Source organism: Chlamydotis macqueenii, chromosome 8 (assembly GCF_036417535.1).
Source record: "Chlamydotis macqueenii isolate bChlMac1 chromosome 8, bChlMac1.mat, whole genome shotgun sequence".
Lineage (NCBI taxonomy): Eukaryota > Metazoa > Chordata > Aves > Otidiformes > Otididae > Chlamydotis > Chlamydotis macqueenii.
The window spans coordinates 13,335,857-13,362,738 of NC_141563.1; the positions used below are offsets into that span (position 1 = coordinate 13,335,857).

Here is a 26,882-nt window from a genome sequence, read left to right on the forward strand (position 1 = left end):
GATATCCTTCCCGTCTCATGGATGTGTTTCAGAGAAGGACATGTAACGGAGACAGGGTGCTTTGATTCAGTTTGGGGCCCTTTATGCTCTGACGAGGTGTTTTCCATGGCTAGGGACCCTACAGAAGAGCCTGCTTCTCCTGTGAGAGTGGTGGTGATGTTGGTTTTTTTTTTGGTGTCTAGTGAGACCCTTGCGAGCAGAGGTGTCTCTCCGGGTTCCTCAGCCCCAAGAAGGGACATGGCCTGGGCTCGCCGGCTGGGCGAGGAAGGGGGACATCAATGTCTCAGGCGACTGATCCTCGTCAGGCGTACCGGAGGAGCAGCAGACATGCTGGTACTTTTTGCCATCAGGTTTTCTGGGCCTGGGTGTCACTGAGGTGGGTGCCCTGGGTGTCAGTCACACTACACCCATGGAGAGGTGCGCCAGACCCCAAGTGCATCAGCCACACTGAGGGGCTGTGTCTGGCCTACTAGAGGTGACAAGGGCCGATCTCAGAGTGACAGTGTCACGGGGAGTGGCTGTGTCAGCTTCATGGCGAGGTGACAGGGGTGGTGTCAGCCTGTCAGTCATGTTGGGGGTTGGAGCAGGGGTTGCTGCCTGGCTGTGTCACTCACACAGGTGTGTGTGACAGCAGGGCAGTCAGTCTGTGTCACACTGGGAGAGTGATGAGGCTGGTCTCCAGCTGTCTCAGTCACATCGGGGGTGTAATAGGGGTGGTCCCCAGCTGTGTCAGTTACACTGGGGGTGTGATGGGGCCGTTCCTAGCTGTGTGACTTACACTGAGGGTGTGACAGGGGCAGTCCCCGGCTGTGTCAGTCACACTGGAGGTGTGATGGGGCGGCCCCTGCCTGTGTCAGTCGCACCAGGGGTGTGACAGGGGTGGACCCCGGCTGTGTCAGTCACACTGGGGCTGGTGTTTGGCTGTATCAGCCAAACTAGGTGAATGATAGGGACTAGTGCCAGGTGTCAGTCACCCCGGGGGAACGACAGGGACTGTCCGCCACTGTGTCTTTCCCACTGGAGGTGTGAGGGGGGGGTGGCCTCCGTCTGCGGCAGTCACATGGGAGGTGTGATGGGGCGGTCCCTGGCGGTGTCAGTCACACTGGGGGGTGTGACAGGGGCCGGTCCCCGGGTGTGGCGATCACCTGGGGGTTTGAGACGGCCCGGCCTCGGAGCCCCGGTCCCCTGAGGGGGGATAGTGGGCGGTGCCAAGCCGCCGTTCGCGCGCGCAGCAATTGGTAACGGGCGCTCCCCCCGACAGCCGTGCTGCGGCCGTCGATTGGTGGCAGGAGCTGTCCGTCAGGCCGGGGCTGGGCCACGCCGCGTTATCAGCGCGGGCGGTGGGTTTGCCGCCTCCCTACGGATGGTCCCGGCACAAGATGGCGGCCGTCGGGCCGGGCCGGGCTGGGCTGTGAGTGCAGCTGCCCTCGCCCGGCCCCGCCGCCCACGGTGAGGGGGTGCGGGCGGCAGGGGCTGCTATGGGGAGGGCCGGGCCGCGGGCTGTGTAAGCTTCCCGCCCCTCCATCGCATTTCTGCCCGGGAAGGAACGACGAGGGACGGGCCCTGGGGAGAGGGCTGGGAAACTCACCTCAGGGGGTTTTGGGGGTGGCTCCGGTGAAGTGCCGTGCTTCCGTCGGGGCTGCTGGCTTAGTTTCCCTTTTAAACGACAACAAAAAAGAACTCAGCTCATGTTTTCCTGGGGCGTCACTAAAAATGTTTTACTTATGCCTGGTCAGGTATTCCAGTAAAAATCCTTTATGCTGAGTGGTTATTTAAATAGATTGTAAAACGCTTTTTTGAGTCAATTTATTAATCCAAGAGTTAAAGTAGAAACAAATGAGGACACATCAAGGCTGCTGATAGAATAGGTAGAGATTTCTCCTTTAACCCTTTGACAAGCTTGGGTACACATTTTGTGGGTTTTCAGGACTAAGCAGGTAAAAGGTTTGTGTGCAGATAACAGATACATCTCTTCAAGAGCCTCAGCCTGTCATTGCAGAAAGACCTAGGGTATGGATGTTCTTTAAGATGTGTCCTGCACCAGCAGGGTCAGGTTATTGCTTTGCAGACTCATTTACTGTCTTGCATGTCCTGATCTTGAATTGAGCTGTCAGAGTTGGGCAGGGGATATTAGCAAAATTAGACAAGTGTTTTGCATAGAAATTAGCTGACAATCTAGATCAATATGTGCAAAGAAAAATGCAAACTTGAGAAACATGAGCATCCCTGAATGTTATTTCTTGACTGACATACTTTTTGCAGTCCTTACCTAGTACCTAGTACCCTCTGGTTAGTTGTTCCATGTTCTTTACAACTTGACTCTAGATTTTGTAACCCTATCTGACTTTGGCTGTAATTAGGACTTGTTTTCTCAGTGTGCTTGTTTCTTCCCAGTGCCTTGTTTATGAGATGTCAATTGACTGGAACTTAAAGACCTAGAAGATCCTGGCAAGCTTCACAGAAAAAAGCATGTTACAATATCAGGCTGGTGCTGGCAAGAGGCAGGGGAATGATTCCTTGCTGCAGGTGATTTGAGAGAGGACAGCATCAGAGATCCCAAACCTTCTTTCAGTTGTGCTGAAGCGTTGGCTGCTCATTCTCTCTCTCTGTAGTTGTAATAAGTTGCAATCAGCTTTGGCTGGAGAGCACTTGCTTTGGGTGCTGTGATGGTGTTCTTGCAAAATTCGGTATCTCTATCAGTAAACAGCTATTGCTGGTCTTTCACCAGAGCTCAGCATGCTTAAGGGAGCCTGTCTTACCCCTGGGGAGTTAAAAGTTCAAGCTTCAGCTAAGTCTCTCTGAATTCAGCTCTTACTTAGAAGAAAAGTTGTTTTTTTCTTTTTTTTTTTCTTTATGTAGAAGAGTGAAGCTCTCAGATGTTTAAAGTGCTTATGGCAATCCTAAAACAAAGTAGCCGTATGTTAAGGAATAAACGTATATGGCCAATAAAAATTCAAATTTGATAGGATGTGATTTTAAATCTTTCATAAAATATCTTAAGCTCCCATTGTGACAGCAAGCAAGTTTGCACTTTTTAGTGAATTTAGCGGAAACACAGGAGTGTAGAGTCTGATCCTTTAAAAAAAATAAAATTCCAAAGCAGTTCTAACTGACAAATAGTAGATTACAGATACTCATCTGTCCTGACAGGCTCTTCACATCTAAAACACATAAAAGTAAGGTAGCATAAGTTCGAAGAAGGATTTGGGATCCATATGTTTGTGGTGGGAATATAAATGTAGGAAGGGTACAAAGCACTGATAACCTAATTTCAGTAGGAATCGTACATTCTAAAGAGATAGGAGTTTTACTTTTTTTTTTTTTGGTCTCCTTGAGGATTAGAGTGTGAGGCTTTTTTTGTGTGTGTGATAACACATCAAGGCTGATGGAAAAGGCTTAGAATGCAGAATCTAATGAAATCATATGCTCATAAACACAACATATGATATAGAAGGCAGAGTACATTTTAAATATCTCAGTATCAGGAGGAAAAATTAAAATATGTGGAACTTGATAGAGCTAAGTATATTAGTCTGAAGAGCGATCTGCATGAGATAAGACCTCTGAATTTTGGTTTTTATTTTAGATTAAAAGGGAAGCAGTAGTAGAGTGGCCTGTTATTCATTATTGAAAGCAAGAGGCTAGTTTTGAGACTGTGCTCTTGGATTTTGAGTGTGTTGACACTTTGTCAGTCTAAGTGTTGGGGTGTGGACGTGCTGGTTTTATTACCCTGCTGTAGAAGTCTTTTTCTGTTTCGTCTTGGACCAACAACAGAAGACACGGTGTACTGAACAGAGTTGGCCTGGGTCCTTGATCTAACCCATGAGACACCGTTTGGAGTGTTCTGCATTATGTATTACTCCTAAAGTGTTTTCAATTGAACTGACATCTTAAATGCTGGCTTTGCCTGGCAGATAATTAAATTCTTGTTTCTTTTCTAAGGAAGCTGACATGAAAGAAGCCAACCATGAGAGGTCACAGGAATTTGTACTGCCTGTCACCACAACTACTAACAAGTAAGCACTATGTGATACCATAGGATGGAGGCAGACTTGGTTTCTGTTAATGAGAGTTGTCACGCAGGTGAGGAACACTCAGGCGATTACAGACAAACTCAGGAAGGGTGGGCTGCAAAGCCAGCCTGCAGCTGGAGGTGGAGGAAGATTACTCACCACCTTCTACTCCTGGGTGCATCCTGCTAGACCTTCAGTCTGACAAGAAATCCATATAGAACTGCAGTGCAAAGAAGAAACCTTTGAAATTTACTACTGGAAACATAATTCAACCAACCCATCAACTTTGACCTGCAGTGAGAAGATAAATGTTTAGAATGCTTTGTCCCCTGAACACTCTGAGGAACCTCAAGAAGGGATAAGTGAGGATGATGAAAGCATCATTCTTATTGATGCTTTTGAGAAGGATGAGGAGGACCTGGAGCCCGCCTCTAGAGATGCTTTGTTAATTTCCTCCGTGATCCCTCTGAGAAGGACCATTGTTTGCTGGCATTAGGCCATTCCTTAGCAGCTGCAAGAGGAAATGCCGCTATTATATCAGGTTGAAGTCAAAACAGATGTGCAGTTGCTGGATATGATCAGGACTAGCTGGAGTCAGCTGGGCATCTGTGCTTGTAAGAGTGATGTGTTAAATTTGAGCTTTTGTGCGCAGGTGTTCTCCAAGTTACGGTGCTGCTGTCTGTATTATCACCACCCTCTGGTGTTGGCTTTGCAGAAGTGTCACTGTTAGGCTGCACAGCCCACTTGGCCAGAACGACTCACCCATCTCTTCTCTCCATACATCCTCTCATGCATTAGTTGTAATAAACCATGATTTAGATTTTTTAAAAATGGCCATTTATCATCCGCACCCCACATAAGCATGCTTGGCTGTTGAGCTACTGGTGCTGTATGTGCGTATATATTATTTAAGGTTTCCTTATGAGAGCTGATGAAGAAGGGTTGGGTTGTGTGCTTCTCTTCCGTAAGGGAGGTGGAAGGGCTGCGTGATTCCATGCGTCTCTGGTCTAGGTGGAAGAAAGCCTTTACCCTGCCAGCTACTCCATTGCAGTAAGAAACATCTAAGAATGTTAAATTCAGAAAAATGATAATAAAAATCTTCCAAGGTTTTTTCCCTGGTTTGTGAGAGTTGGAACAGTTCTTTCACTGCAGGGTTTGCCATACTAAGCTGCGTGCGAGTTTCTCATGGATTCAAGGACTGTCATTAAAGGAATGTTGCCAACTTATTTTTTAACTGCCTAATCTGAATAAACTGAACTTCCACTTCCCGTGCTCTCAAAAGTAGCTTGCTTTTCCGTATGAAAGGAGTAGGTAGGTTTCTTTTCCTCACCCTCAGCTCCTAGTGGAGTACTTTCTGGTTGCATGTTTATTTTTAGAGAGATCTGTGAAATCACAAAAAAGCAGAACATCGAGCATTTATTTTTATATACCGTATTTGCATACTTTGCTAGTAATATACTTTCTTGTTAGTTTTTAATTTCAGTTCTGTATTTGCTGATAATTATAGAAGCCCGTTTCCAAAAGTGAGAGTTTTGTTTAGCTGGCCAGTGTGCAACGTAACCGCAGCGCTAAAAGCGGGACCAGTCTCTGTGAGATCACGTGGGGGATGATGGAGAGTAGCTTGGACTGCAGGAAGCGCAGAACTGGTCAGTAGGATAATGGAGGTGGGGAGGGAAACGCAGAGCGCTGAGGGAACTGGGGCAGCGCCTGCTGGTTGTAGTTGAAGAGAAGCTGTTGAGGGGATTGGACCTCGGATGGCTCCTGTTGAACGGTTATGTTAGTGATGGGAATGTAAAAATGGACACGTGGGAGTGAAATGTGCTGGCAGGGAGCGTGAGCAGGAGAGAGGGCTGCAGGGCCGTGGAAGGATGAGAAGTCTACCAGAAATGGTGACAATTTCTGCTCCAAATTGGTGGGTGATCAGCTCTAAGGGGTGGAGGACAGGACCCTGAGAACGTCTACAGGCTGTGATCGTACTGTGGCTTTGAAAAGGGCTAAGGGGATCCTAGGCTGTGCCGGGCGAAGGACTTCCAGTAGGAGTAAGGAAGCAGTGCCGCTGCGAAAGGCCCCGGTGAGACCGGGCTGGAACGCGGTTCTGGGCGCTCGGGGTGGAGAAAATGTTGGTTCACGTTGGAAGTGAGGCGCCGAGGTCGGGGACACGGCCAGAGCCATCCCTGCCTGGGCTGAGCCCGCTTCTTCCGATAAAGCGAAGCTTGAAAGTGAATCCGGTGACCCGGGGGGGGGGGGCGCCCGGGTCCCGCCCCGCTGCTGGCAGCCGCCGGCCGCTGCGGGCCCGGCCTCTCCGCGATTGCGATTGCGCCGCGGCCAGCGGGGGTCTCCGCGCCGGCGCGAGGGGCTGCGGGACTGGGGCCGCGGGGCTGAGGGTGGCGGCGGGAGCCGCGTAGGTGGGGGGGGGGGGGGAGGGAGTACCTGCGGGGCGGGGGGGCGGCGGCATCTGCGGAGCGGGACGGTCCCTTGCGCCGCTGGGAGAAGTTTGATGGGTCATTCTGCCTGAAAACAAAAAATGATCTATTTTAAAATTTATTTATCTTTATTTCTTCTTTTGAAGCCTACAGCGTGATTTAAACATTCCTTCCTCCTGTGGAAACCGGACGAGCCTTTTGTCAGGGAGTTTTCTTAAGCCAAGCAGTGCCAGCCCGCCTTGAAAAGTTTTTTGGTTTTGTTTTTTTTTTTTTCCCTTTGGCAAAGGAAAGAGGAGCTCAGCTGCACGGCTCGGGGGCTGGCGGTGTGCTGCTGGAGGGGCTCAGCCCCTCGCCGGAGGTGAGGCATGGTTCCTGTTCTCCTGCACGCGTTATGAAATGAATGGGGATGGTCGAAGTTTGGGGGGTGACTCGAGCCATTCTGTTCCAGGCAGCGACTGATGAAGAAGACTAATAGAGCTTGTTTTCTGTATCACAGCGGCAGAAAGAGCAGCTTGTGTCTCGAGTGAAGCTGGCCTTTCTGAGATGTGAATAAGACCTTTCACTTTGTGCACATTGCTATAGTGCATTTATATATCACTATTAACTGTATAACTATTTAAACCCACTGAAACGAAATAGACAAGCTTTACTTTTATGTACTCATGGAAATACAGAAGTAGGTCAATGTTTACATCTATATTTCTATAGATATGTGTGCTCATAGTCAGAGAAGTCTTACCCAGACAAAAACAATCAAAAGGAATTGAAGGAACAGCGGGAGCAAAGACAATATGGAAAAAGTGGCTGTGAAGGAGAAGGTGGGGGTCAGAGGAGCAGCCAAGGTATTCGTCAGGATGGGGAAAATGCAATTTCTGAAGTTAGACTAGCAGGTTTAAACCTGAATGCAGATTTAAGCTAGGTGAGTGAAAGCGCCCTGTGGAGCTGCAGTCAACAGAAGCTGCTGGGACAAATCTAGAAAAACTTCTTGCGAATCTGCACTTTGGTGTAGCATAAATGAGAGTGTGTTCTTCACAAGAAAGACTGTGACTCAAACAGATACTTCTGACCAATGATTATTGCTCATATTTTCTGCTAGCGAGAGCAATCTGCAAAGGGAGTTTACCCAGAGAAAATCTAAAGCTGTTGCAGTGGGCCAGCTCTGGAGGATTACTAGCTGTGATTTGAAGCCTGGGAGAATGAGTAGTAAGCTTTCTGGACAGCTCTTCCATGCCTTTCCTTGCTTATATCTTCTTTGTATGGTGCTAGCTGGTAGTGGCGCAGGGACCCCGAGTATCCTCAAGACAGTTGCAATAAAGCTGATCAGGATGAGAGGCCAAAGGTGCTCCTGAGCTCTCCAAATCCCCCTTCCCTACATTGCTTCTGGTTTTGGCCATTTGACTGACACAGTTTCTGGGTCTCATTGCATTACCCAACTAGTTTCTGAAAGAAAACACCTTGTGACTAGTTCGTATTTAGCAAAGTAAAAACAAGGATTAAGTATGAATCCTTGGAAGAAGACCTGAGGTGGCGGCAGCTGTGGTGTGGGACTTTGCCTAAAGTGTTTGCACCCCAGAGTTCTGAAGATTTCTCATCTTTAGTGAATTTCAAATTGAAATTGTTTATCAATTTATACTTGTAGTGAAAGCTGGATTATGATAGAGGATTTAACTTCATTAAATGCAGTCTGTCTGTATTTTGTATGCTGAATGTATGTTTTATACGTATATAATAGTAGATAACTTTCTTCTACTGCATAACTGATAGTTGGTCTTTTAGTCAGAAAAAAATCTTCAGTGTGATAACTTTATGTTAATATCAGAAAAATCAGTGATGAAATTCATGTTTTATTTCTAGGAAGGACTGTAAGGAAAGGTGAAAATGAGATGGACTTACCACGAAAGACCTGAAGCTCTTGGCATGCACGTCATCAGTGAGGTGCAGATGAGCACAGCTTCCGCCTCAGAGGATGGATATGAATGTGGACTGGGACTCTGAGAATAACATTTGTGATACAGGTGAGAAGCATCCAAATTATTTCAGAAAGACCACTGAGCAGGTGGGCCACACATCTAGCCTCCAGAAGGAGATAGACATGAATTACTCGCAGACATGCAGTCCTCATTGCAACTCTGCTGGACCTTTGGGTAAGCAGGAGCTTCCTGCAGAGTTGCAGCATGAAGACAAAGAAACCAATGAGACCTACCTCCAGAAACGAGGTGAGAGTGCAGCTGGGGTATTTGTCCCCTCCAGTACCAACTTCGACCTGCAGTCTGAAGATAAAGATTTAGACCTCTGTTCCTCTGAGCAGTCCAAGAAACCGTGGAGAAGGCTACATGATGATAACGAAAACACCATTCTTGCTAATGTGTTTGATGAGGACCTGGAGCCTGTCTCTGAGGAAGCTTTGCTGTATCGGTGCAAGAAATGTGGTTCCTCTTTCCAGGGTATGAGCGAGCTGCAGAAACATAAGCGAACTCACCTTGTGGAAAACTCATACCGATGTCCCGTCTGTGCCAAAGAGTTCTTCCGTGCTGCAAATTTGCGAATGCACAAGCTCATTCATTCTAGTGACAGGCCACACAAATGTCCGGAGTGTGACAAGGGTTTCATTCGCACGGCTGATGTCTGGAGGCACCTACGCAATGTGCACAAGATAGAGCGCTCCATGGTGATCCTGGGGAACGGCATGGCTAGGAACCCGTGGTCAATAGTGCACCGTAACCAGAACACTCTTGAGTATACCGATCAACCTTGTGCAGAAAACCAAAAGTCTGAGGAAGATGACTATAAACCTTATGCCTGTCCAACGTGCGGCAAAAGTTTTGATAAGCCTAACCTGCTTTCCAAACACAAGGTGATCCACCGGCAAGACAAGCCCTATAAGTGTCAGGAGTGTGGCATGGCGTTCGTCCAGCTGCTCAGGCTGAAAAGACACCAGCAGACTCACTCTGGGGCGCGCCCCTTCTATTGTGAGGAGTGTGGAGGGACGTTCACCCGGCTGGCATCACTCCAGCGCCATCACCGCATCCATACTGGAGAGAAGCCCTACTCTTGTAATTACTGTGGTCATTCCTTCACTGAGTCAGGTACCCTACGGAGGCATGAGCGCACACACAAACTGGACAAATCTTAATTCTTAGTTCATTTGCGATTGTAGTCTCTTTGGTTGCTTCTTACCTGAACAAGGCCTGCTCAGTTGGGCTGGAGAAAGCACTCCACTGCATGTGCTCTGGCCAGTCCAGACACATTTCCCAGCAGTGGCTGATAGGGAACATTACATCATGAGGATCTCTGGAACTTGTACTGGTAGAGATTGCACTCACTGGCTTTAAACTGGCTTTGTATATAAAAAAAAATAACCTAATTACCACTGAGTAACGAAATGTGAGACTTGTGAAGACTGAAATCACTCACATGCACTAGCACTGTCTCAATTTGCTGAACTGATAATGCATCAGCTTGAGCTTTTTGCAAGGATGCATGGGCTAGGAGACTTTTCTCTGCAGTCTTGGTCACTGGATAAATTTGCCATGCCCTCTCGAGTGTGGTGGCTCTTTGGCACTGCGTTTGGAGATCTGTTGTTGCAGGTCTTTGCTAAATCAGAGCAGTCCAGAGTTGTCCCTCTATCCCTTCTCTCCTTGCATTTTGCTGTATTTTTCTTTCCATTACTTTTTTTATTTGGAGAGGTATGATGTTGTTTATTTAAAAAAAACCCCACAAAACAATTCCTTAATAAACTCAAAGTTACCAGCTGTATTTCATAAATGTTTCTGTCTAAGGGAGTACTGATCCCTTACGCACTTTTGTGTGATTAGTTGAATGTCTCTTAATAATGGAGTCTTATTTTTGCTATGATGGTGCGTGTTCTTGGGATGAGGGATTTGAATACGTTTGTGTCTCTGATGGAATTATGCACCCTAAATCTGTCCAGCTAAGTATTACAGTAGCAAATGTAATATTTATATATAGCAAATATAGCAAGTGTTTGAGATCACAAAATTCAAAGAGCAGGAGAAGGACCAAATTTAAGCCACCTTTGCCGCTGGTTGCATAGTAGTTATCTTCCTTTAAATGTTTTTTTGCACATAAGGAAGCTTCTCATAACAAAACTGTGTTTTGTGTTCTGCATGTCTGAGTACTACCCAAACGTGCTGCTAGACTCTTCACTTTGATTTAGATTCAAATCCTTAGTGAAGAAAAATTTCCGTAGAAACTAGCCCAGCAAACTCAGGCAGGTGCCACGGCTGTAACTTCCAGAGGTATGTATTGCGGGGTTTTTAACTTTAAAACTTAGTAATGACACTTGATCTAGTGTTTGGTAGAACCATCCAGTTTGTCCTTAGGTTGCAGCCTTGATTTGCTTTCTATGTCAGAAAGCTTTGCTTCCTTTCCCCTGCCAGCTGCCATAATTTTGTTAATTTCTTTCTAATGCATTCTGCCTTTTCAGCAGGAAGTTGTGCAGCAGACTGAAAGTAAAGCTTCAGGGTAATGTACCTTTGTGTTTACTACCAGACTATTTAATGTCAAGTACTGATTGTGCAATTTGTTAGTATATTTCATTGAGTAAAAAACAGTGATGGCTGCTCAGCTCCTTCCACCGATGCAACAGCTGAGCAGGTGCTTTACAGTGGTGGGTACTGCTGTGTTTGACGTGAGGTCCCTGGCTCAAGGGATCAAGGTGGACCACTGTCCACGGCAACACTTTAGCTTGATTACGAAGGGAGACTGATTCTACTGTCCTCACTAATGGGTCATTTTAATTTCATTCCTCAAGTCTCCAGGTTTGAGAACTGATCTGCATCCCACTTCCTAGGGTTGTGTTATGTTGTCTCTGAAATGATATACTTTTGTAACGCAGATACCTCTGCCAGGGTGACTGGACCCTGCGTACCGTATGCATTCGCTACAGCTCTGAGTGAGACTTCTCTAAACTCCCTTCTGCAGGTAGTTCCAGTACGATTTTAGGTTTCTGAAGGGCTTTTGATGGGGCCCCTTAGCAAAGGGTCGGTCTTGTCTGAGGGCTGCTTACCCTCTCTAAGAGGATAGTTCTTTGCATGAAAAAAAATCCTGGCTGAAAGGAGACGGTGAGTAAATGATCTGCAGAGAGAGATCACTAGTGCCGTTCTGTGGAGATGTGCTGTCCAAAACAATCTGCAGTGTCCTGGAGGGAGGGCGGATAGCAAGGTGACAAAGCCATTCCAGAAGCTACCGTGCATTAAGTTTCCACCCTCATCTTCTAAACCCGTTTTGAAGTTGTCAGTTAGTCTCCCCTTTTCAGGATCTTGCTTCTCCCTCAAGTACGCGGTGCTCTTGCTGTAGGGGGTTTTAATATCCAATTAAACTGCACCACTCTGCACACCTTTATGTTGTGTGGCTGTTCTGCTTAGACAGTTGTGGTAATTGGAAACACCTAGTTATTCTGCTTTTTGGTGTTATCAGTTGGTGGAGTTTGTACCTGTAAGAGCATAATGGTGGAAGTGTTTTGAACAAAGGTCTGTTTAATGGGAAGAGTAAATGGTTGGTGAAATGAAAGCTGCTAGGCTTAACTAAAAAGTTATTAAGAATATACTTGCTTGGGAGATTGACTTGCATATAAAGTGCTTGAATGTGTGAAAGGAGTAATTAGAGTGTGTGATGGTTTCTGGGAAAAGTGTGTTGAACCTCCTTCAAAGAAACTTCGACTAACTCCTGTGCAAGCTACAGGAAATCCCTTGGAGCTTAGTTATAACTCAGAGATCATTACATTTTTAATATAAGGGTTTGGAATTCTCTGCCAGGCCCTGACACTCTCACAGTGTCAGTCCGAGTTGCTCATAGCCTACAATAGGCATAGCCACTCACGATATCTAGCTGAAACAGGAAGAGAGTTAGCGAGCAGGTTTACCTGCTCTGCAGCGTTGCTTCATTAGAGAGGTTTGAAGTGTGTGGTTTCAGCAGAAGTCATTTTTCTTTGTTTAGAGCAGCCAGTGTATCTGTTAGCTCATCTGCATCTGTAAAGGCCGTGGAAGAAGCAGTTCTCTGATGCTGTGCAGAGGACATGCTCACAGGCCCTCATTGCCAGGTGTTAGGGGAAGCACTTGGATGCAGGCGCAGAGCTGGAGCTTTGAGCTAGGCGGGAGATTCCAATTGTGTGGGCACTTTTGATCGCTTGATGGTGTTTGTGAACACCGGAATGTAGAAATACCCTTTGCTAATTTTCCTGTCTCCTCACTTCATCATTTCTGCCCAACTCATTTCCATCACAGGAAAATTGTCTCAAGACTAAGAAGTTAGAATGGCTACAGACTCCTGGCCCTCACTGGCCTGGAATCACCAGCCAGTCCTTGGCAGCTACAGTATTATTTTCTTGCTTTGTTAACAAAAGTGTTGCATGGTAAATACCCCTGTGCTTACAGAGTGTAGATACAACACCTTGCACAAAGGAAAAGCTACTCCTGTAGTATTTCTGCTCCTCTGCAGACCATCATCCTCCTCTTATGCTATTTGCCTTCTCCTGGTGTGGAGGAGTCTGAAGCAGGAGTCTTTGATGTAAACAGCACTAAGCGATCCATCATTTGTCAATTAATCTGAGCAAAGGGCATTGAAATCTCTTGAGTAGGCAGCTTTTATTTAAAGTGAGGCTTCATCATGTGATGATCTGCCTCTGATCTTGTGAAGTTTCTGTTGGCATAAGGAGCCTCCACTGTGGTTTTCCTGCTTACAGACTGAACATGAGTACGGGCTAAGATCTCTCCAGTGGAACAGCAGATGAATAGCATTTCACTAGGATAACGTACTGGAAGTAGAAAGGAAAACAGTGTTTTTATTTTGGTGATCCCAGCTGTGTCTGATCCTTTGAGAAGTTAAAAAATTGTGGGCCTCTGCAAAGTTAGAGTCTTAAAAGAGCAGCCACCGAATAGGAGCTGGCCCATGAAGCAGGTGATACAGGTCTCTGCACCAGAGCGCAGCCCACCTTTAATTCAGTGTAGGATGATGGAGCTGCTGTACTGCCCCCTGCTAGGTGGGAATGTTGTTTGCCAGAGAGGGGTGTGCTCAAATGAATGTGCTCGTGCAGTTCGTGTAATGGCTTTCCTCTTGTTTATCTGCTAGAAGAAAGCATCGTAGCTGTGAACTCCTTTTCTCATTAAGTGTTTTTTCTTAATTGTTGCTTACGTGCTTCAAATCTGAAACCAGGAGTAGTGATTTGTTCTGAGCAGGTTTGTTTCTGTAGAAGCTACCAGCACACATGATCTTGGCTGCTAAGGAATGGGTCCCTGGGCTCCGAGCCATGCACGGGTAACAGGAAGGTAGCCTAGCCACTGACTTGCTATTTAACAGCTATTCCTGAGAGGTGCCTGGCATGTCTTAAAAGGAATCTTCCTCAGAGCAAGGATGTTTTTTATTCAGTGTGGTAAGTTCTACCCCAAAAGAGTCAGCATGTTTTGCTGGCCAGGTTGCCCAATCTCCCTTCTGCTTGAAAGAGGTTCTGCTAATTTTCCTTTTCCTCAGTACCTTAACCATTGTTGCTGCTCCTGAAAATACTACTGGTACTGTCAGCAGGGTTAGTTTAGTGACTTCAGTGGGTTCTTTTGGATTGCCTGGTGGATTGACAGCAATTTAGAAAGACGAGTTACTAAAACTTGAGATGTCAGCAGTTGGTAAAGGATTTAATGGTCTGAAGACCATCGGTAAGTGGTGTAAGGGATGGATTACTTGTTTTCATTGTTTGGGAAAGGGCACTGGGAGAAGGTACGATACAGCATTCAATCTCCCAGACCCCAAGAATAAAGTGTAATCTAACTGACCTTCCTTGTGGGACCTCTTAGGAAGATTGCTTAGTACTTGCTTTTAAGAAGCTCTTGGACCAGTTGTTAGCTAGATTTCGTATTTATACCTTACTTGTTTAAAAAGAAGATGAGCTCACTTGTAGAAGTCTGTCTGCTGACTGTACAAAATGGTTTGTCCCGGGAGCCTGAAAAAAAAGAAGGCATTGACTTTTGCATTGAGAAGAGTCTGTAACGCGGTTTGTTGCAACTCCATGGAAGTACTTCTGCTGGCACAGTGTTACATCTGCTGGGTGAGAGCTGACTTTGGCAGAAAGCATGGCTGTGTGGGAAAATCTGGGCTCTTACCCTACACTGCCTTGGCTGCTGGCACGAAATTCAGTGAGCTGGGGATGTTTTTAATCTGGTGCAGTGTGCTTTGGAAAGCGATTTCTTTCCAGAGAGCTGGGAGGTTTGGGGCTGCATTTCCTGCATACAGGGAGATAGATGGTTAGTTGATCCTGTCTTCACCTGCACATCAGCTCCTGGTTACAGCGCAGCAGCGTTTGAGCATTACAGACGTGGAGAGGGCTGAGGTCTGTGTTTGTGACCGTGGTCCCACAGGTGGAACCCCTGCTGAGACAAGGCTGTCTGCACACTCACTGCAAAGCCTTCTATCAGCCTTTGCTTCTCAGGTACCAAAACTCACCCCTAGGGATACCTGCAAGCCTGAGCTGAGGTACAGGAAAACATCTGGGAGTAGTTGCTAGACTTCATGTCCTGCTTGACGTCTTGACGCGTGCAGATGCACAGCCTTAGCACACAGTAATAGACACTGAAATACTATGCATATATACGAATACCTGGATTTGCTCAAGACCACAGCAGCACATGTGAGTTAAAAGCACAAGAAATTTTCTTTTAGGCAGTTCATATTGTACATGACTAGATATAGAGTATTTATTTCCAGGATATTCACTTGAGATATAACAGCAACTTTAAAATAGCACCAGGACAGGGGTGTTAATGTGAACACAAAGAATATCCCCGGCTTTAACGACATTGTTTCCTTCTCTGTTCACATACTAAGACACAGCATCCAGTTTGTAATGATCAGACAGTAATCACTGCAAGAGTGAAAAATAAAGCTAGGGTCCCCACGTCCGTGGCAGCTACAATACTGTTACCATACAAACACATTTATTATAAGCACATTTAGATATCATCATTTACAGATATATTTACATGCCTTCAATAGCACTACATGGCCAAGTGCTTTGGGACCAGGGCTCAGCTCTTCGGCAGGATTTTATCGCTGTTAAAGGTGCGATAAGAAATCCAGAAGCACGATCCAAGCCGTGTGGGATATCCTCCCAAGTGCAGGGGGGTAGTGCTGGCAGCAATGTTGTTGTAAAGGTCTGACCCACTGAGGTGGCAAGGTGAAAGACCTCTGCTCCTCTCCAAACTGGAAACGAGGACAGCTCTTTTTTGGATATGGTCCCTTAAATTTATGTGGTTTTTTTTGCTGTTATTGAGACGGAAGACAGCCAACTGTGAGTGAGGAGAGTCCTAGCTTGATCTGTTTTATTCATACTCTCAAAAGGGGGAAGCAATTTTTGGGAGCTTTTAGCAATTTCCAGTGCAGAACCTTGCTGAGTGCATTGTACACTTGCCTGTCTTTTGACCTGACTTCCTTTTTATTTCACAGTTTGCTATAATTGCTTTTTTTGCCTCTTTCATCAGGAAAACACTCTTGAGGAAGCGTTTTAAGTGACTTTTCTGTCTTGTCTTGTAAAGATTTTGGTGTCTGACTTTGTACAGACCTGTAAAACAAGACCACCGCCCCTGGCAGTGGAGATTATGGAGTCAGCTTGGCATGCATCTTCCTTATTCTTCCAGACTGGCCCCAAAACCCTTCCTAGAAGAGCTTACATGCAGGAGGTTGGACAGACTGAAGTGGAGTGATTCAGCCTCTGGGGCAGCACACACACCCACTATGGTTCTGGGCTTCATCCTCACCTGTTCATGTTGTGGGCGAAGGCAATGCTTGTCCTAAAACCACACAGAGCCCTGTTCTCCCTTCCAGAAGGTCAGTGCTAAATGCCAGCCCAGGGTATACTCAGCCTTGCTTTGCATGAGAGAGACCAAAATCTGGGGATGCTCTGACTCTGGAAACATCAGAAACTTTCCTATGCCATTCTCGTCTCCTGCAGGTGAGCCTAGTGTTGGGCTGGCATCGCAGGACGGGTGGAAGAAAGGGCCAGGGCCAGCGGTGCACTTGGGTGATGGGCTGAAGATTAAACCAAGTATGGCTGCTGGAGGTAATGATGAGGGCAAGGATCACTTGGGGTTGTGTCAAGAAGCATGAAGTTCATGTGAAGAGCATTCTGGGACTCGGATCCTGACCAGGCTGGCATCTGGTGATCAGGCACTTAAATATCACTCATATTCTAGCTAATGAGAAAGGTGGAAGGGGCTTTCTGTTTTCTGACTCATGCCAGGGCCCTTGCTGCAATGAAGAGGTTGGCAAGGCACGTCTGCTCTGTCCTCTGGCCATTCGTCACCTTTCAGGCCCACCTCTGGTCCTATAGGACGCTCGGGGGTGAAGCTCCCTTCTCGAGCACTGTGTCCATGGAATTGTGAAAAAAGACTGGTAAGTCCCTTTGCAGAGGTGGCCAGCTGAGCTGCCAGCTTCACCATGGAGCTGCTCCCAGGCAGTTGCTGGAAAGACCTTTCAGGCAAGTCCCTGAAAATACAAGGGAAAAAAAACCCCAAACTATATATATAAAAGCCAGAAAATGAAACTCTGAGCCATTCTTATGAATAGCATGAGCAGGGGGACCTGGCTGGCAAAATGTTTGTCATCAAGTGAGGCTGGATAAAGCAGGTACCAACCATTAAATATCTTTGTCGTCATTTGGAAAACCCTTGGGTTCTAGCATTTGGGGACGCAGCGATCACTAGCAATTAATTATCAAGAAAAAAAAGGAAAAAAAAAAAAGCCAAAAATGCTTCTTGCCCTTTTGTTCTTTGCAATAGAGGAGTGAGAACAGGATGTTCCCGCCAGTAACTTTTTAATTATTTCTCTACTGCACATCTCTCTTACAGTGCAAAAGTTAGAAATGTCAGTTTAATTTTCTTTTAATTGTCTCAGCTATCAGGTACCTGAGAAAAGCCATTTTTACCAACTGTCTAGCTCCTGTTCTTGGTCTCGGAAAGCAGCTTATTGCTGTAGAAACACTCAGTACACTTCTGCTTCAGAAAGGGACTCTTCCAGGAGCAGAGCAAATATTTTGCTTATAATTACCGTATCCAGCGTCCTCTGTGTGAAGGGAAAGGGTTGTGTTTTGCAGTGCTCGTCTCATTGGCAGCGCAGGAGGCTTTGGGCTTCGGTTTGGTTTTCCTTGCCCATTTCCATGTGGAATTTAAACCTGATGTGTATTTGCTTAACCCATAGGAGTGCTGGGGTTTTCACTGTGCTGTGGAACGTGTGGTGCCTTTGCGTGGCCGAGGCAGGGTGCTCAGCCTTGCCAGGCGGATGGATCCCGTGCTGTCCAAGTTGGGATCTCTCCCAAAAGGGAGAGCGATCAGGTTGCCCTTTGGATGGAGAAGCCAGGGTTCCTCTGCACCGTGCCAGGGAGTATTGTGGTTCGTGCAGAGGGGCTGCTGGTGCACTCGCTGCCGGCGTCGGCAAGGTTACCGTGCCAGTGCAGGAGGCCACTCTGGAGCTGCTGGTGCTGCTTGAGGGTGGCTGTGTGGACAAAGACATGGAGGCAGACGAAGGGTTGCTTGCTGGTGTGTGTGCAGCGGTGGTGGGCAAGGCAGGAGGACTGGGTGAAGGCCATGCCGCAGTCAGTGCAGCTGTAGGGCCTCTTGCTTGTGTGGCTGCGGATGTGCTTGAGGTAGTCCAAGGACATGGTATAGGTTTTGGCACAAGGGGCACTCGCAGGGCCGCTCGCCCGTGTGCAGGCAGCGGTGCTGCTGCAGCGTGCCCTGGTACGAGCAGGCTTTGCTGCAGAGCTCACAGGCGTAGGGCTTGGCCCCGTGGTGCATCTCCCCGTGGCTCAGCTGGTACTTGGACTTCCTGAAGGACCACCTGCACTGCGGACACTTGTGGGGACACTCCTCCAAGGTGGACCCCTGCAGACCCCCTGGCCCAATGGCTCTCACCAGCGCAGAAGCCAGTGCTCAGCGGGTGACATGGCTGGAGTGGCCATCTCCAGACACCTCCCCGGTGTTATTGCCCAGGGTCACTGTGGTGTCCTCAGTGCCACAGGGCCTGGTGGCCCAGCCATCTGTCTGGGACGGGTGCTGCTGGCACAGGGCTTCCCCATGTCTGGGCTTGCTACCCAGGACACAAAGGCTCACAGCAGCTTCAGCTTCCTGGCCACACCGTTAGTGTTGATAAGGGTGAAGGTTTTGTAGAAGACCTCACCTTCCTGGCATAGCAGGTCACTAGACACGTCCTCCCTTGGGCCATTCCCTGGACTACTGTGGTCGCTTTCCTTGGTTTCCTCCTTGTCAGCATTGCTGTCATCCTACTCTCCAGGAGATGCACATCAGCCTCCCTTCCTCTCCTCCAGACTGCCACAGGGGTATCCCTGGTCTGGACATTCAGGGCACTTTGGGCTTGCCAGGCTGCTCACCTGTGTCAGGCATGGACATCTCTAAGGATCCTCCACCCCCGGGGCCATTGCTGTAGGGGACCTGGATTTTGGAGCAGGAGAGGACAGGCACGAGGAGCAGAAAGCAACCAGGCAGCTGTTTCTTAATGTATAACTGGTTTTGTCTTCAGTCACATTGGATTATGTTTAGATCTCATCTCCTTTTTCCTTCTTCTAATGGCTACAATGCTTATTTGAAAGCATGGATTTTTATTTTCTGCACTTTCTTAACTATTTTTCTGCTTTTTAAAATACAGAACCACCAGGAAACAAAATGCAGATGTTATTAATTACAGAGACCCTAATGCTCTGACAGGTTTCAGATCTGGTGGCTGTTTCCCTTGACGGCTGAGAAGCTCACGTGTTACAGTGCCAAGCGAGCAGTAGCTGCTCTCCCATTCCTGGAGGGCACGGCAGAGAACAGAGCTCCATGTTAATGCAGAGTCATGCAGTATAAAAAAAAAAATACAATCTTAATAAAGGTCACCTGGCCACACAGAGCATTTTCAGAGAAATAAAAGTAGCAAGTAGGTGAGAAACCAAGGGCATCATCTCAGAGCTGTGATGGTGAAGGTGGGAAAGCTGCCTGACAGCCCACCGGGCTGGCTCAGCAGGGCAGATGCCCTGCATGCTGCTGGCAGTGAATGCGGGCAAGCCAAGCTGCCTCCTGCCCCTCGGCACGGAAGCAGCAGCGCAGCCACATTTCTGCTCCCCTCTCTTATGCAGAAGATTTAAAGATAATTAAAATCAGACCCTGACCGTGAGTCATACGCAGCCAGCAACCCTTGGGCTTGCTGTTTGTGGGACATGCAGTGCAGAAGAGGGGAGTTTTGGCTTGTGACAATTTTGTTTTCACCAGTGCTCTTTGCAATTTTGAAAGCAGGTCAGTGGGCTCTGCCTTGCTCTCGTGTGCACGCTGCTGCAAGGCCAGGGAGGCATGGGGAGGAGGGCATCTGAGCAATCGCTTCTCTGGAAGGCAAAACGGATTGCAAACCCCAGCAGAGAAAGGGAGGAGCCCCATTTCTCTCACTGACAAGAGGTGCAGTGAATTCCTCTTTGGATGCTGAATTCCTCTTTGGATGCTGATGTACTTGTATCCCCCAGCACCCTTCTTCAGAGGCGGCTGGATAGTTTGAAGCCAGCGGCTGAGCCTGAGCAAGCCTGCTGCTGACAGAGACAGTGCTTGCAAGAGCTGGGAAATGCCAGCACTGCTTTTATCTATTTCCTTGCTCCCCAAAGGGAAAGCTGTGGATGGTGGTGTACGGGCTGTCCAGCCCACTGCTGCAGAGAGATGGGAGAGCACCTGTGGGAAAGCTGCTCACTCACAAGGGTGAACCTGTTTCCCTGAAGCAGCTTTCCAAAGACAATAATCCACCCTCGGTCTGCAAGGTGATGCCAGGGGCGTTTGAAGGGCTCACTGCAGAAGGGGACAGACTCCAGTGGCCTCTTGCCTGTGCCCTCTCTGGGGTCCCCCACCCATGTTGCCTCCTGTCTCCCTCAGGCCTGCCTATTTGCCTCCCCGCTGCCTCCTCCCAGCTCCAACTGGGCGATGGGTCAGCGTGAGATCACCTGGAGTCAACTGGGCCGCAAGGTCGCTGCTGAGTGACGGCGTACATGAGCACATGCGGACAGGCTGCTTCAGCGTGGCACTGGTGCTCTCCTTGGGGGTGAAATCATCATTTATTGCAGAGATGTGATATAAATGAGCTGGTGTCCCAAACAGTGTTCTCCATACATTAGCATGGAGGGAGTGACCCTGGCATTGCTGGTCCCCCTCCAGCCGCACTGGGTGTTTTGGGGTATCTGGGGGGTGTCCCTCCCTGTGCACAGCCCTTTCCCTGCCCAGGGCAGGTGTGCTGCTATGAGCAGCCTGAAAGAGAAAGAAATATTGCAGAACAAAAAAAAGGTTAATTTTGGTGAATATTGCTCTCCCCTTCAGACTCTTGAAAGAGGGGGTAAATGTTGTCAGGGAAAATACAACAAACTGTCCTGCCTGCTTAGGTCTGAGAGTAACGTGTTCTCCCGGGCTGGTTTCTCACTGCAGCAGAGCTCTGTGCTGAAGATGCAGCCAAGAAAAAGCCGTATGAGATGCCATATCCTAAGGAAGCACGAAGTCATATGACCTGGGTGAGAAAACGGTGATTTAAGAAGAAAAAGATGTCACAAAATCTAAGCAGGTAAGTACTCTTTTTTTTAAAAAAAAAAAAGTCTCCCCTTCTTTTCTTACAGTCCCAGGACTGATCTGAGACCCACCCGGTATTTTTGCTGGTTACCAGTGCTAGGTTATGGGATGAACACTGCATTGCATGCCCACAGAGGAGCAATGGTGGAGGGGAAGCCCAAATAATACCCTGTCCAAGCTGCTCCCAGGCCCATTGTAGGAGCCGTCAGAGGCATAAAGGTAAATGGGAACCCAAATTACAGCCCCAGAGGAGGGGGCCTGTCTCAGGAGGTTCCTACCCTGTGGGCCATCAGGACGAGGCAGTTGGAGCAGATCTCCTGAGCACTTTTGTCACTGATGTCCCTGCTTTTTGGGGATATTAAATGCCAGCTCCTGAGGGTCTGTGCTACAGCTGCACTGGGCCTGTGGCACATCCAGGTCCTAGCAGCTGGGGAGACTGGGATGCAGGGGCAGCTACTGGGCAGACTGTGTATTTGAGGCCACACAGGAGGAAAATGTAGGAAATAATACGGCAGCATTTGGCAATGGCACAGATTGGAGAGGAAGGTGATTTTGCTCTTGGACAAACCTGACCACTCATTCACACTCTCCCTCACGGCCACGGGCGCACCAGCATCCAAGCAAGTGGCCTGTCTAGGAATCAGTCTCTGTCTGGATGGTCTGTGCAGGATGCAGGGGGACAGAGGGCATGGGCTCTCAGCTTCCCTCAGGTCTCCTGGGCCACAGTTAGGTTGGTGATCCTGTGCTGGTTTCGACTGTGCATTTCTGCGCCCTTTAGGGTTTGACAGCAACGTGAGCTCAGACACCTCAATTAATCTCAGTATCCTGGAGTGTGAACATTACCGATCTCTTCCAGTAACTCACTGCAGCCCTAAAGTGGAGGTGGCAGATGCACTTGTTAGATTTGTGCTAACTGTTGATAATGGGACACATATCCATCCCCACCAAAAAAAGGAGTTTCTCTTGTTTGGAGATGGAGAAACGTTGAAAATAGATTTTATTTTTTCTTTACGACTGTTTGGTGCTGACACGCCTGCTCTGTTCAAGGTCCTTTCTTGTTTCCAACTTCTGCTGTGGCAGCCGACCTACAAAGCAAGCCCCCTTGTTCCAGGGGCTGGGTCCCACATCCTGGATACCTTTTCTTTTTTAGTGTGTAGCTCAGCACTTGGTTGTCTCAGATCCTGTCAGTGAATTTCAAAGCAGAGCCCTCAGCCTCCTGGGCCTGCTGGGCTTGGCCGGTCCTCAAGCACTCTGTATTTTAGCAGGGGGATCCAAATGCTGTTCAAATATAAAGCAGAAATTGATAATGAAGATCACATCTGCTCACACTAGAGTTCTCCTCAGCCCTCACTGCTCTTCAGAATATAGGTTAGCAAATCCTTGCATCTGACCACTTGCTACCTCCTACAGCAGCAATAGCGCAAAGCCTGCTGTAGACCTTCCCCCTCTTGCATCGTCCAGTAAGCAGTGCTGGTGCCTGCTCCCCGCAGCATTCTCCACCAGTTAATGCCAGAAATAATGTTGTACACCGTTTGCTATGGAAGCAGCGCTGTGTTTGTAAATTCATGTAAGAAGTCATCTAGACCCCTGCAGAGGTCACGTCGTGTGATGCCTCTCATTGACTTTCAGCCAGGCTTCAGGGATAGTCCCCACCATCACATAAGTAACTGTGTGGAAGCCACATTTCTCCATTTTTTATTTTTTTTTTTTTTTGCCTGCAGTGACCTCCAGGAATGTGTTGGCATGCCATCTTCTGTGGCCCTGTCCCTCTCGAAGAGCAGGGCAAGCAGTAGCCTTAGGCTGTGTCGCTGACCTATAAACCCAGATCTGCTTGTGGGAACCTCCTGTCCCGGGTGGGTAATCTCAATTATAAACTGCACAGCCTCTTAGAAAAGATCAGCTTAAAAGCATTTAACAAGTAGAGATGGAAACCCAGTTCCTTCTCTCAAGGTTAAACTTCTGAACTGCAGATAACTCCCGCTGTTCTCCTCCCTTTAACAGTGTCTTTGTCTTAAGCTGTAGAGACAATATGTAGGTGCCTTGAAGTTTGAAATAAGTGAATGTCTCCTGGTATGACTGCTAAAAGAATACCATCTTTATGTTTCCAGACGATGAACCCAAGGCAGAAGCAGCTGGAGGTGTGTGTTCCTGTTCAACGTGTGACTCAGCAGCAGAGCTCAGGGCAGTGCTGGGTGCTGGGGTCTTGCTCTGTGGCAGTTCGGGGCACTGATTTTACCCAAAGGCAGCAGTTTTCATCCAGATCAATTTCTAAGGTACTTTGCTAGTTGCAGATTGTAAATAAGCAGGCTCTACAGTCACATCTCCTCGCTGACCACCCTGCAGCCACCTCAGGCTGGAGCTGCTGGCAGGTTCAGTACCCACAGGGAGCCAGGACTGCTGACACTGCTGTCATTTGGCTTCTGAGATGCTATATTTTTGTTAAAACTTAGTTACCAGTTTTGAGTGTGCTGGAGAGCTTGAGGGAGTAGCTTATCTTTCTCCTAAAACGTGCTGGCATGGCAGGTTTTTGATGAGTCTGCTGAGAGCACGCCGCAAGGCTGGTGCTAGCAAAGCTGGGCTGTCAGCAGGGTACACGGCCCTGGTTTGGGACTCCGCTCTGCCATCCCCGTGCCGCTGGGCGGTTGCATGTTCGTTACCTGCAAACGAGCGTACCAGCTCTGCATGCAGCCCTTGGGTAGGGTGGATGTGGAAGTGCTTGGTGGGACTGAAGCACAGCTGCCTTGCGCTCCTTGCTGCTGGGCTGGAGCTGTGAGCTCTGTGCTGCCCGCGGGGTTTGGTGCCAGTGGGGCGTCTGCGAAGGGCGACTCTGCGTGGAGGTGGTGGCACTGGGTGCTGGAGGGTCCCCTGCCAGCAGGGATGGAGGAGGGCCGGGGCTGGGTGGCAGTGGTGGCATGTCCTGCCGAGCAGCAGGCAGCAGATGGCAATGTCGCCCTGCGAGAACCGCAGGCAGGGAGGCAGGTAGATGCTTGCTGCGCTGACAGCTTGGGGACAGGGGACAAAGTAACCCTCTTGGCAGGGGGAAGCTGGGGAGTTTCAGGCACTGTTGGGTGCCTCGTAGAGGTGGTCCGTGGCCCCGGGCGAGCTCAGCTCCCTGTTTCCCATGGTCACCCAGGCAGGAAGGGCAAGCGAGGGGGCAGGCAGGGGCACCCCTTTCTGCCTCCTGCCCTCTCGTCCTGCCTAGCAAAGGCAGCTGTGGGGCTGCCCACCCTGTGCTGGTCACAGTTGGAGTAGCCTCAAGATGTAAAATAGCCCAGACTGGCTCTTGCCAGGCCTTATGGGGGCGTGTGATTTTGACAACTGGGGAAACTGAGGCAGGGAGTGTGCCTGTGAATGGGTACTGGAGACACCGTGGAGCTGGTCTGCTGTTGGTTTTAGCAGTGGGGTGAAGCTGCTCCCACAGCTGAGCCTTGGTAAAGGCTTGGTGGGGCTGGGACACGAGCTTCGGCAGGGTGTCGTGCCTCCTCTCACTGACTCACCCTGAAAATGCTGAAAAGCATTTTCTTCTTTTCTCTGAGCGGCTCCTTTATCAGGCAGGGCTGCTGAGCTCAGGGAAATGGGAGCTGTTTGACTGCTCGGGGCAGGCTCCTGAGGAGTGGCCGTGGGTTTTGCTGACTTCCCCAGGCTAACAGCATGCTGGTGACTGCATCACTGGTACAAAAAATGGGGCATCGGCCCCGGATGCAGGTGGGACCTCCTGGATGCTGCCACTGCGAGTAAGTCAGCAGCCAAGGCACCTCATCATGGCCCTGTGAAGGAGAGGCCAGAAGGTGCTGAGAAATAATTTTAAGTTGGCAGAAGGTGTACTGTGGGTCCCCTTGGCCTCCTCATTGCCCAGCTCCAGCACATGTCATCTTGGTTTGGGACAAAGCTATTCCCTGGGGAGCGAGGCACTGAACTACACTTAACCGGGGCCATCCTCTGCTCCTCAAGCAGGAATGTTTTGAATTGGCACAGGGCCACGCCGGTGCTAAAAAGCAAATTAATTTCTTCCAGCTGAGCATTCCTGATTCAGCGTTTCTTCTGCCAGCACTTTACAGTGGGTGTGAGTTAACAAGAAGATACTGTGCAGAGAGTGGTGGCGGTTGTCCCGGCCGGGTATCTCCTGATTAGGTGCAATACAGAGATACCAGCTGTGCACTCTCAGCACGCCAGGGCCAGAGGTGCAAAAGGGTGTGCGGGTCACGGAGACAGGGATGAGTCCTCACGGTGCCCCTGTCACCAGCCCTCAGCTGTATCCCTGGCTCTGTGCTAAAGGATATGGGCACCTTAGAAGGTGCTGGTTTTGGAATGCTCCTTAAGGAATGTAAGGCTTTGTGCTAGCAAGCATCGGATCTGCTTGATCTGAGCCTAATGTCTTCCTTTTAGGAGACTTTGTGTGGCTCTTTTTTCTTTTTGCATTTACCTAAAGCGTGGCATTGTCACCTGTTAGACAGTAGCCAGGCTCTGCTGCAGCGGCAGCTGAATTTTGGGGGAAGGAGGAGTGTCCTGGGCTGATACATCCGTGAAAGATCACAAATGGTGCTTGTGAGAGAGAAATCAGACTGAGGGAGAGGTCCTGAGTTTTCAAGGTGGGCTCTGTATTGATGCTGTGGGTGGTTTCATGTGCTTCTCCCCTCTGAAATGATGCTTTGGTTTACAGGAGAGACTTGGCTTCTTGCATTAGCGCTTATCCGAGATGCTTATCTCAGCTGGAGGAGCACCAAGGAGACCCAGCACAGTGCGATGACACAGAGGTCTTCTCTGTCCTGGAGGATGGTAAGTGTGACATGTAACAAGGTGGGGCTGATGGCAGAGAGGGAATGCAGGTTAGCAGAGAAGGGGACTGGCAGCCCTAGAAAAGCCGTGGTTGGAAATGGGGAGGGAGGAAACCTTGCCTTGGAATCAAGATCAAAATTGAGTCAGATCGTTCTCCACTTACTTTGTGTCCCAGTCACCTAGAAGTCCTGGGCAAGTTAATGGAGAAGGGAAAGCAATCAAAACTTGAATGCATTGCATGTTTGTGGCGACCTGCCCCTGCAGCAGAGATAAGGAATATGCAGTCTGTGCAGTCAGGGGAAGGAGCCCGTTTCAGTCCCGGACCAGGAGATGACTATCTAGCTGGACGTTGCCTGTGCCACGTAAACCTGCTGGGGGTCAGGTTGCTGCCAGCGTTGTAAACCTCTCTCATTCTCTGTATGCCAATAGGCCTTATCTCTTAAAGTGAATCTTATTAACTAGGAGTGGACTTTGCTGCCTGTCATGTGGCCTTTAAACCCCACTTGAGTTTCTTCACCCTCAAATGAATTGGAGAGGGTTTGACAGAGTGGAGGAAAAGGACAAACTATGTGGCTTCTTTCAGTGTGAGCTGCCCTGAGCTGTGGGTGTCCTGCCAGCCCCATGCCTGGGTGCTGCTTCAGGAGCAATGCCAGGTTTCCTCTGGTGCGATGGTGGGGATCCATGGTGGTGCAGGGGCTATACCAAGCTCTCGGCTTCCTCTCCACTGAAGCAGCCCAGGTCCGTCACATCTGCAAGGCCTCAGTAGTGCTCTGCCAACTCCTGACAAATCAGTTGGGATGCTCTTTCTGCCTAAGTTTGGAGTAGGAAGCTGCCCTCGCTCTGTGGTTCCCCTGGCTGGTTCAGAAGAGCTCAGCAGAGGCACTCGCACACCCAACACTCCATGCAGCCATCAAGTCCACTGGTAGAGGACTTGCAGCTAATGATGCTGGGCTACAGCTAACCTCGCCTACAGTCCTGCAGCAGGAGCATCACAAGGACCTTTCTGGGCCTTTGATTAATTAACACCCATCTCTGTGTTCCCAGAAAGGCTTCTGTAGCAAGAGCAGTAATTCACTGAGGTC

The 26,882-nt window shown here is 48.7% G+C and overlaps 1 protein-coding gene across 3 annotated transcripts; it reads left to right on the forward strand.

Moving 5' to 3' along the window:
* The first annotated feature begins 1,338 nt into the window (after positions 1-1,338).
* LOC104484266 (uncharacterized) lies at positions 1,339-25,773 on the forward strand. Of its 3 annotated transcripts, none has more exons than XR_015259246.1 (7): positions 1,339-1,449; positions 3,943-4,016; positions 6,583-6,794; positions 8,291-9,522; positions 22,746-22,877; positions 23,133-23,297; positions 25,685-25,773. XR_015259246.1 is itself a non-coding variant. In XM_086753862.1 (4 exons), the coding sequence occupies exon 4, from the start codon at positions 8,403-8,405 to the stop codon at positions 9,567-9,569; it is 1,167 nt and encodes a 388-aa protein (XP_086609988.1). In that variant the 5' UTR covers positions 1,339-1,449; positions 3,943-4,016; positions 6,583-6,794; positions 8,291-8,402; the 3' UTR covers positions 9,570-11,037. The 3 variants fall into 3 exon arrangements, 1 of the variants encoding a protein (XP_086609988.1); XR_015259247.1 differs by having other exon boundaries at positions 1,348-1,449; positions 3,947-4,016; XM_086753862.1 differs by lacking the exons at positions 22,746-22,877; positions 23,133-23,297; positions 25,685-25,773 and having other exon boundaries at positions 8,291-11,037.
* The last annotated feature ends 1,109 nt before the right edge of the window (positions 25,774-26,882 follow it).

Coding starts and splice junctions, on each gene's coding strand:
- LOC104484266 (XM_086753862.1), top strand. CDS start 8,403: ATGGATATGAATGTGGACTGGGACTCTGAGAATAACATTTGTGATACA.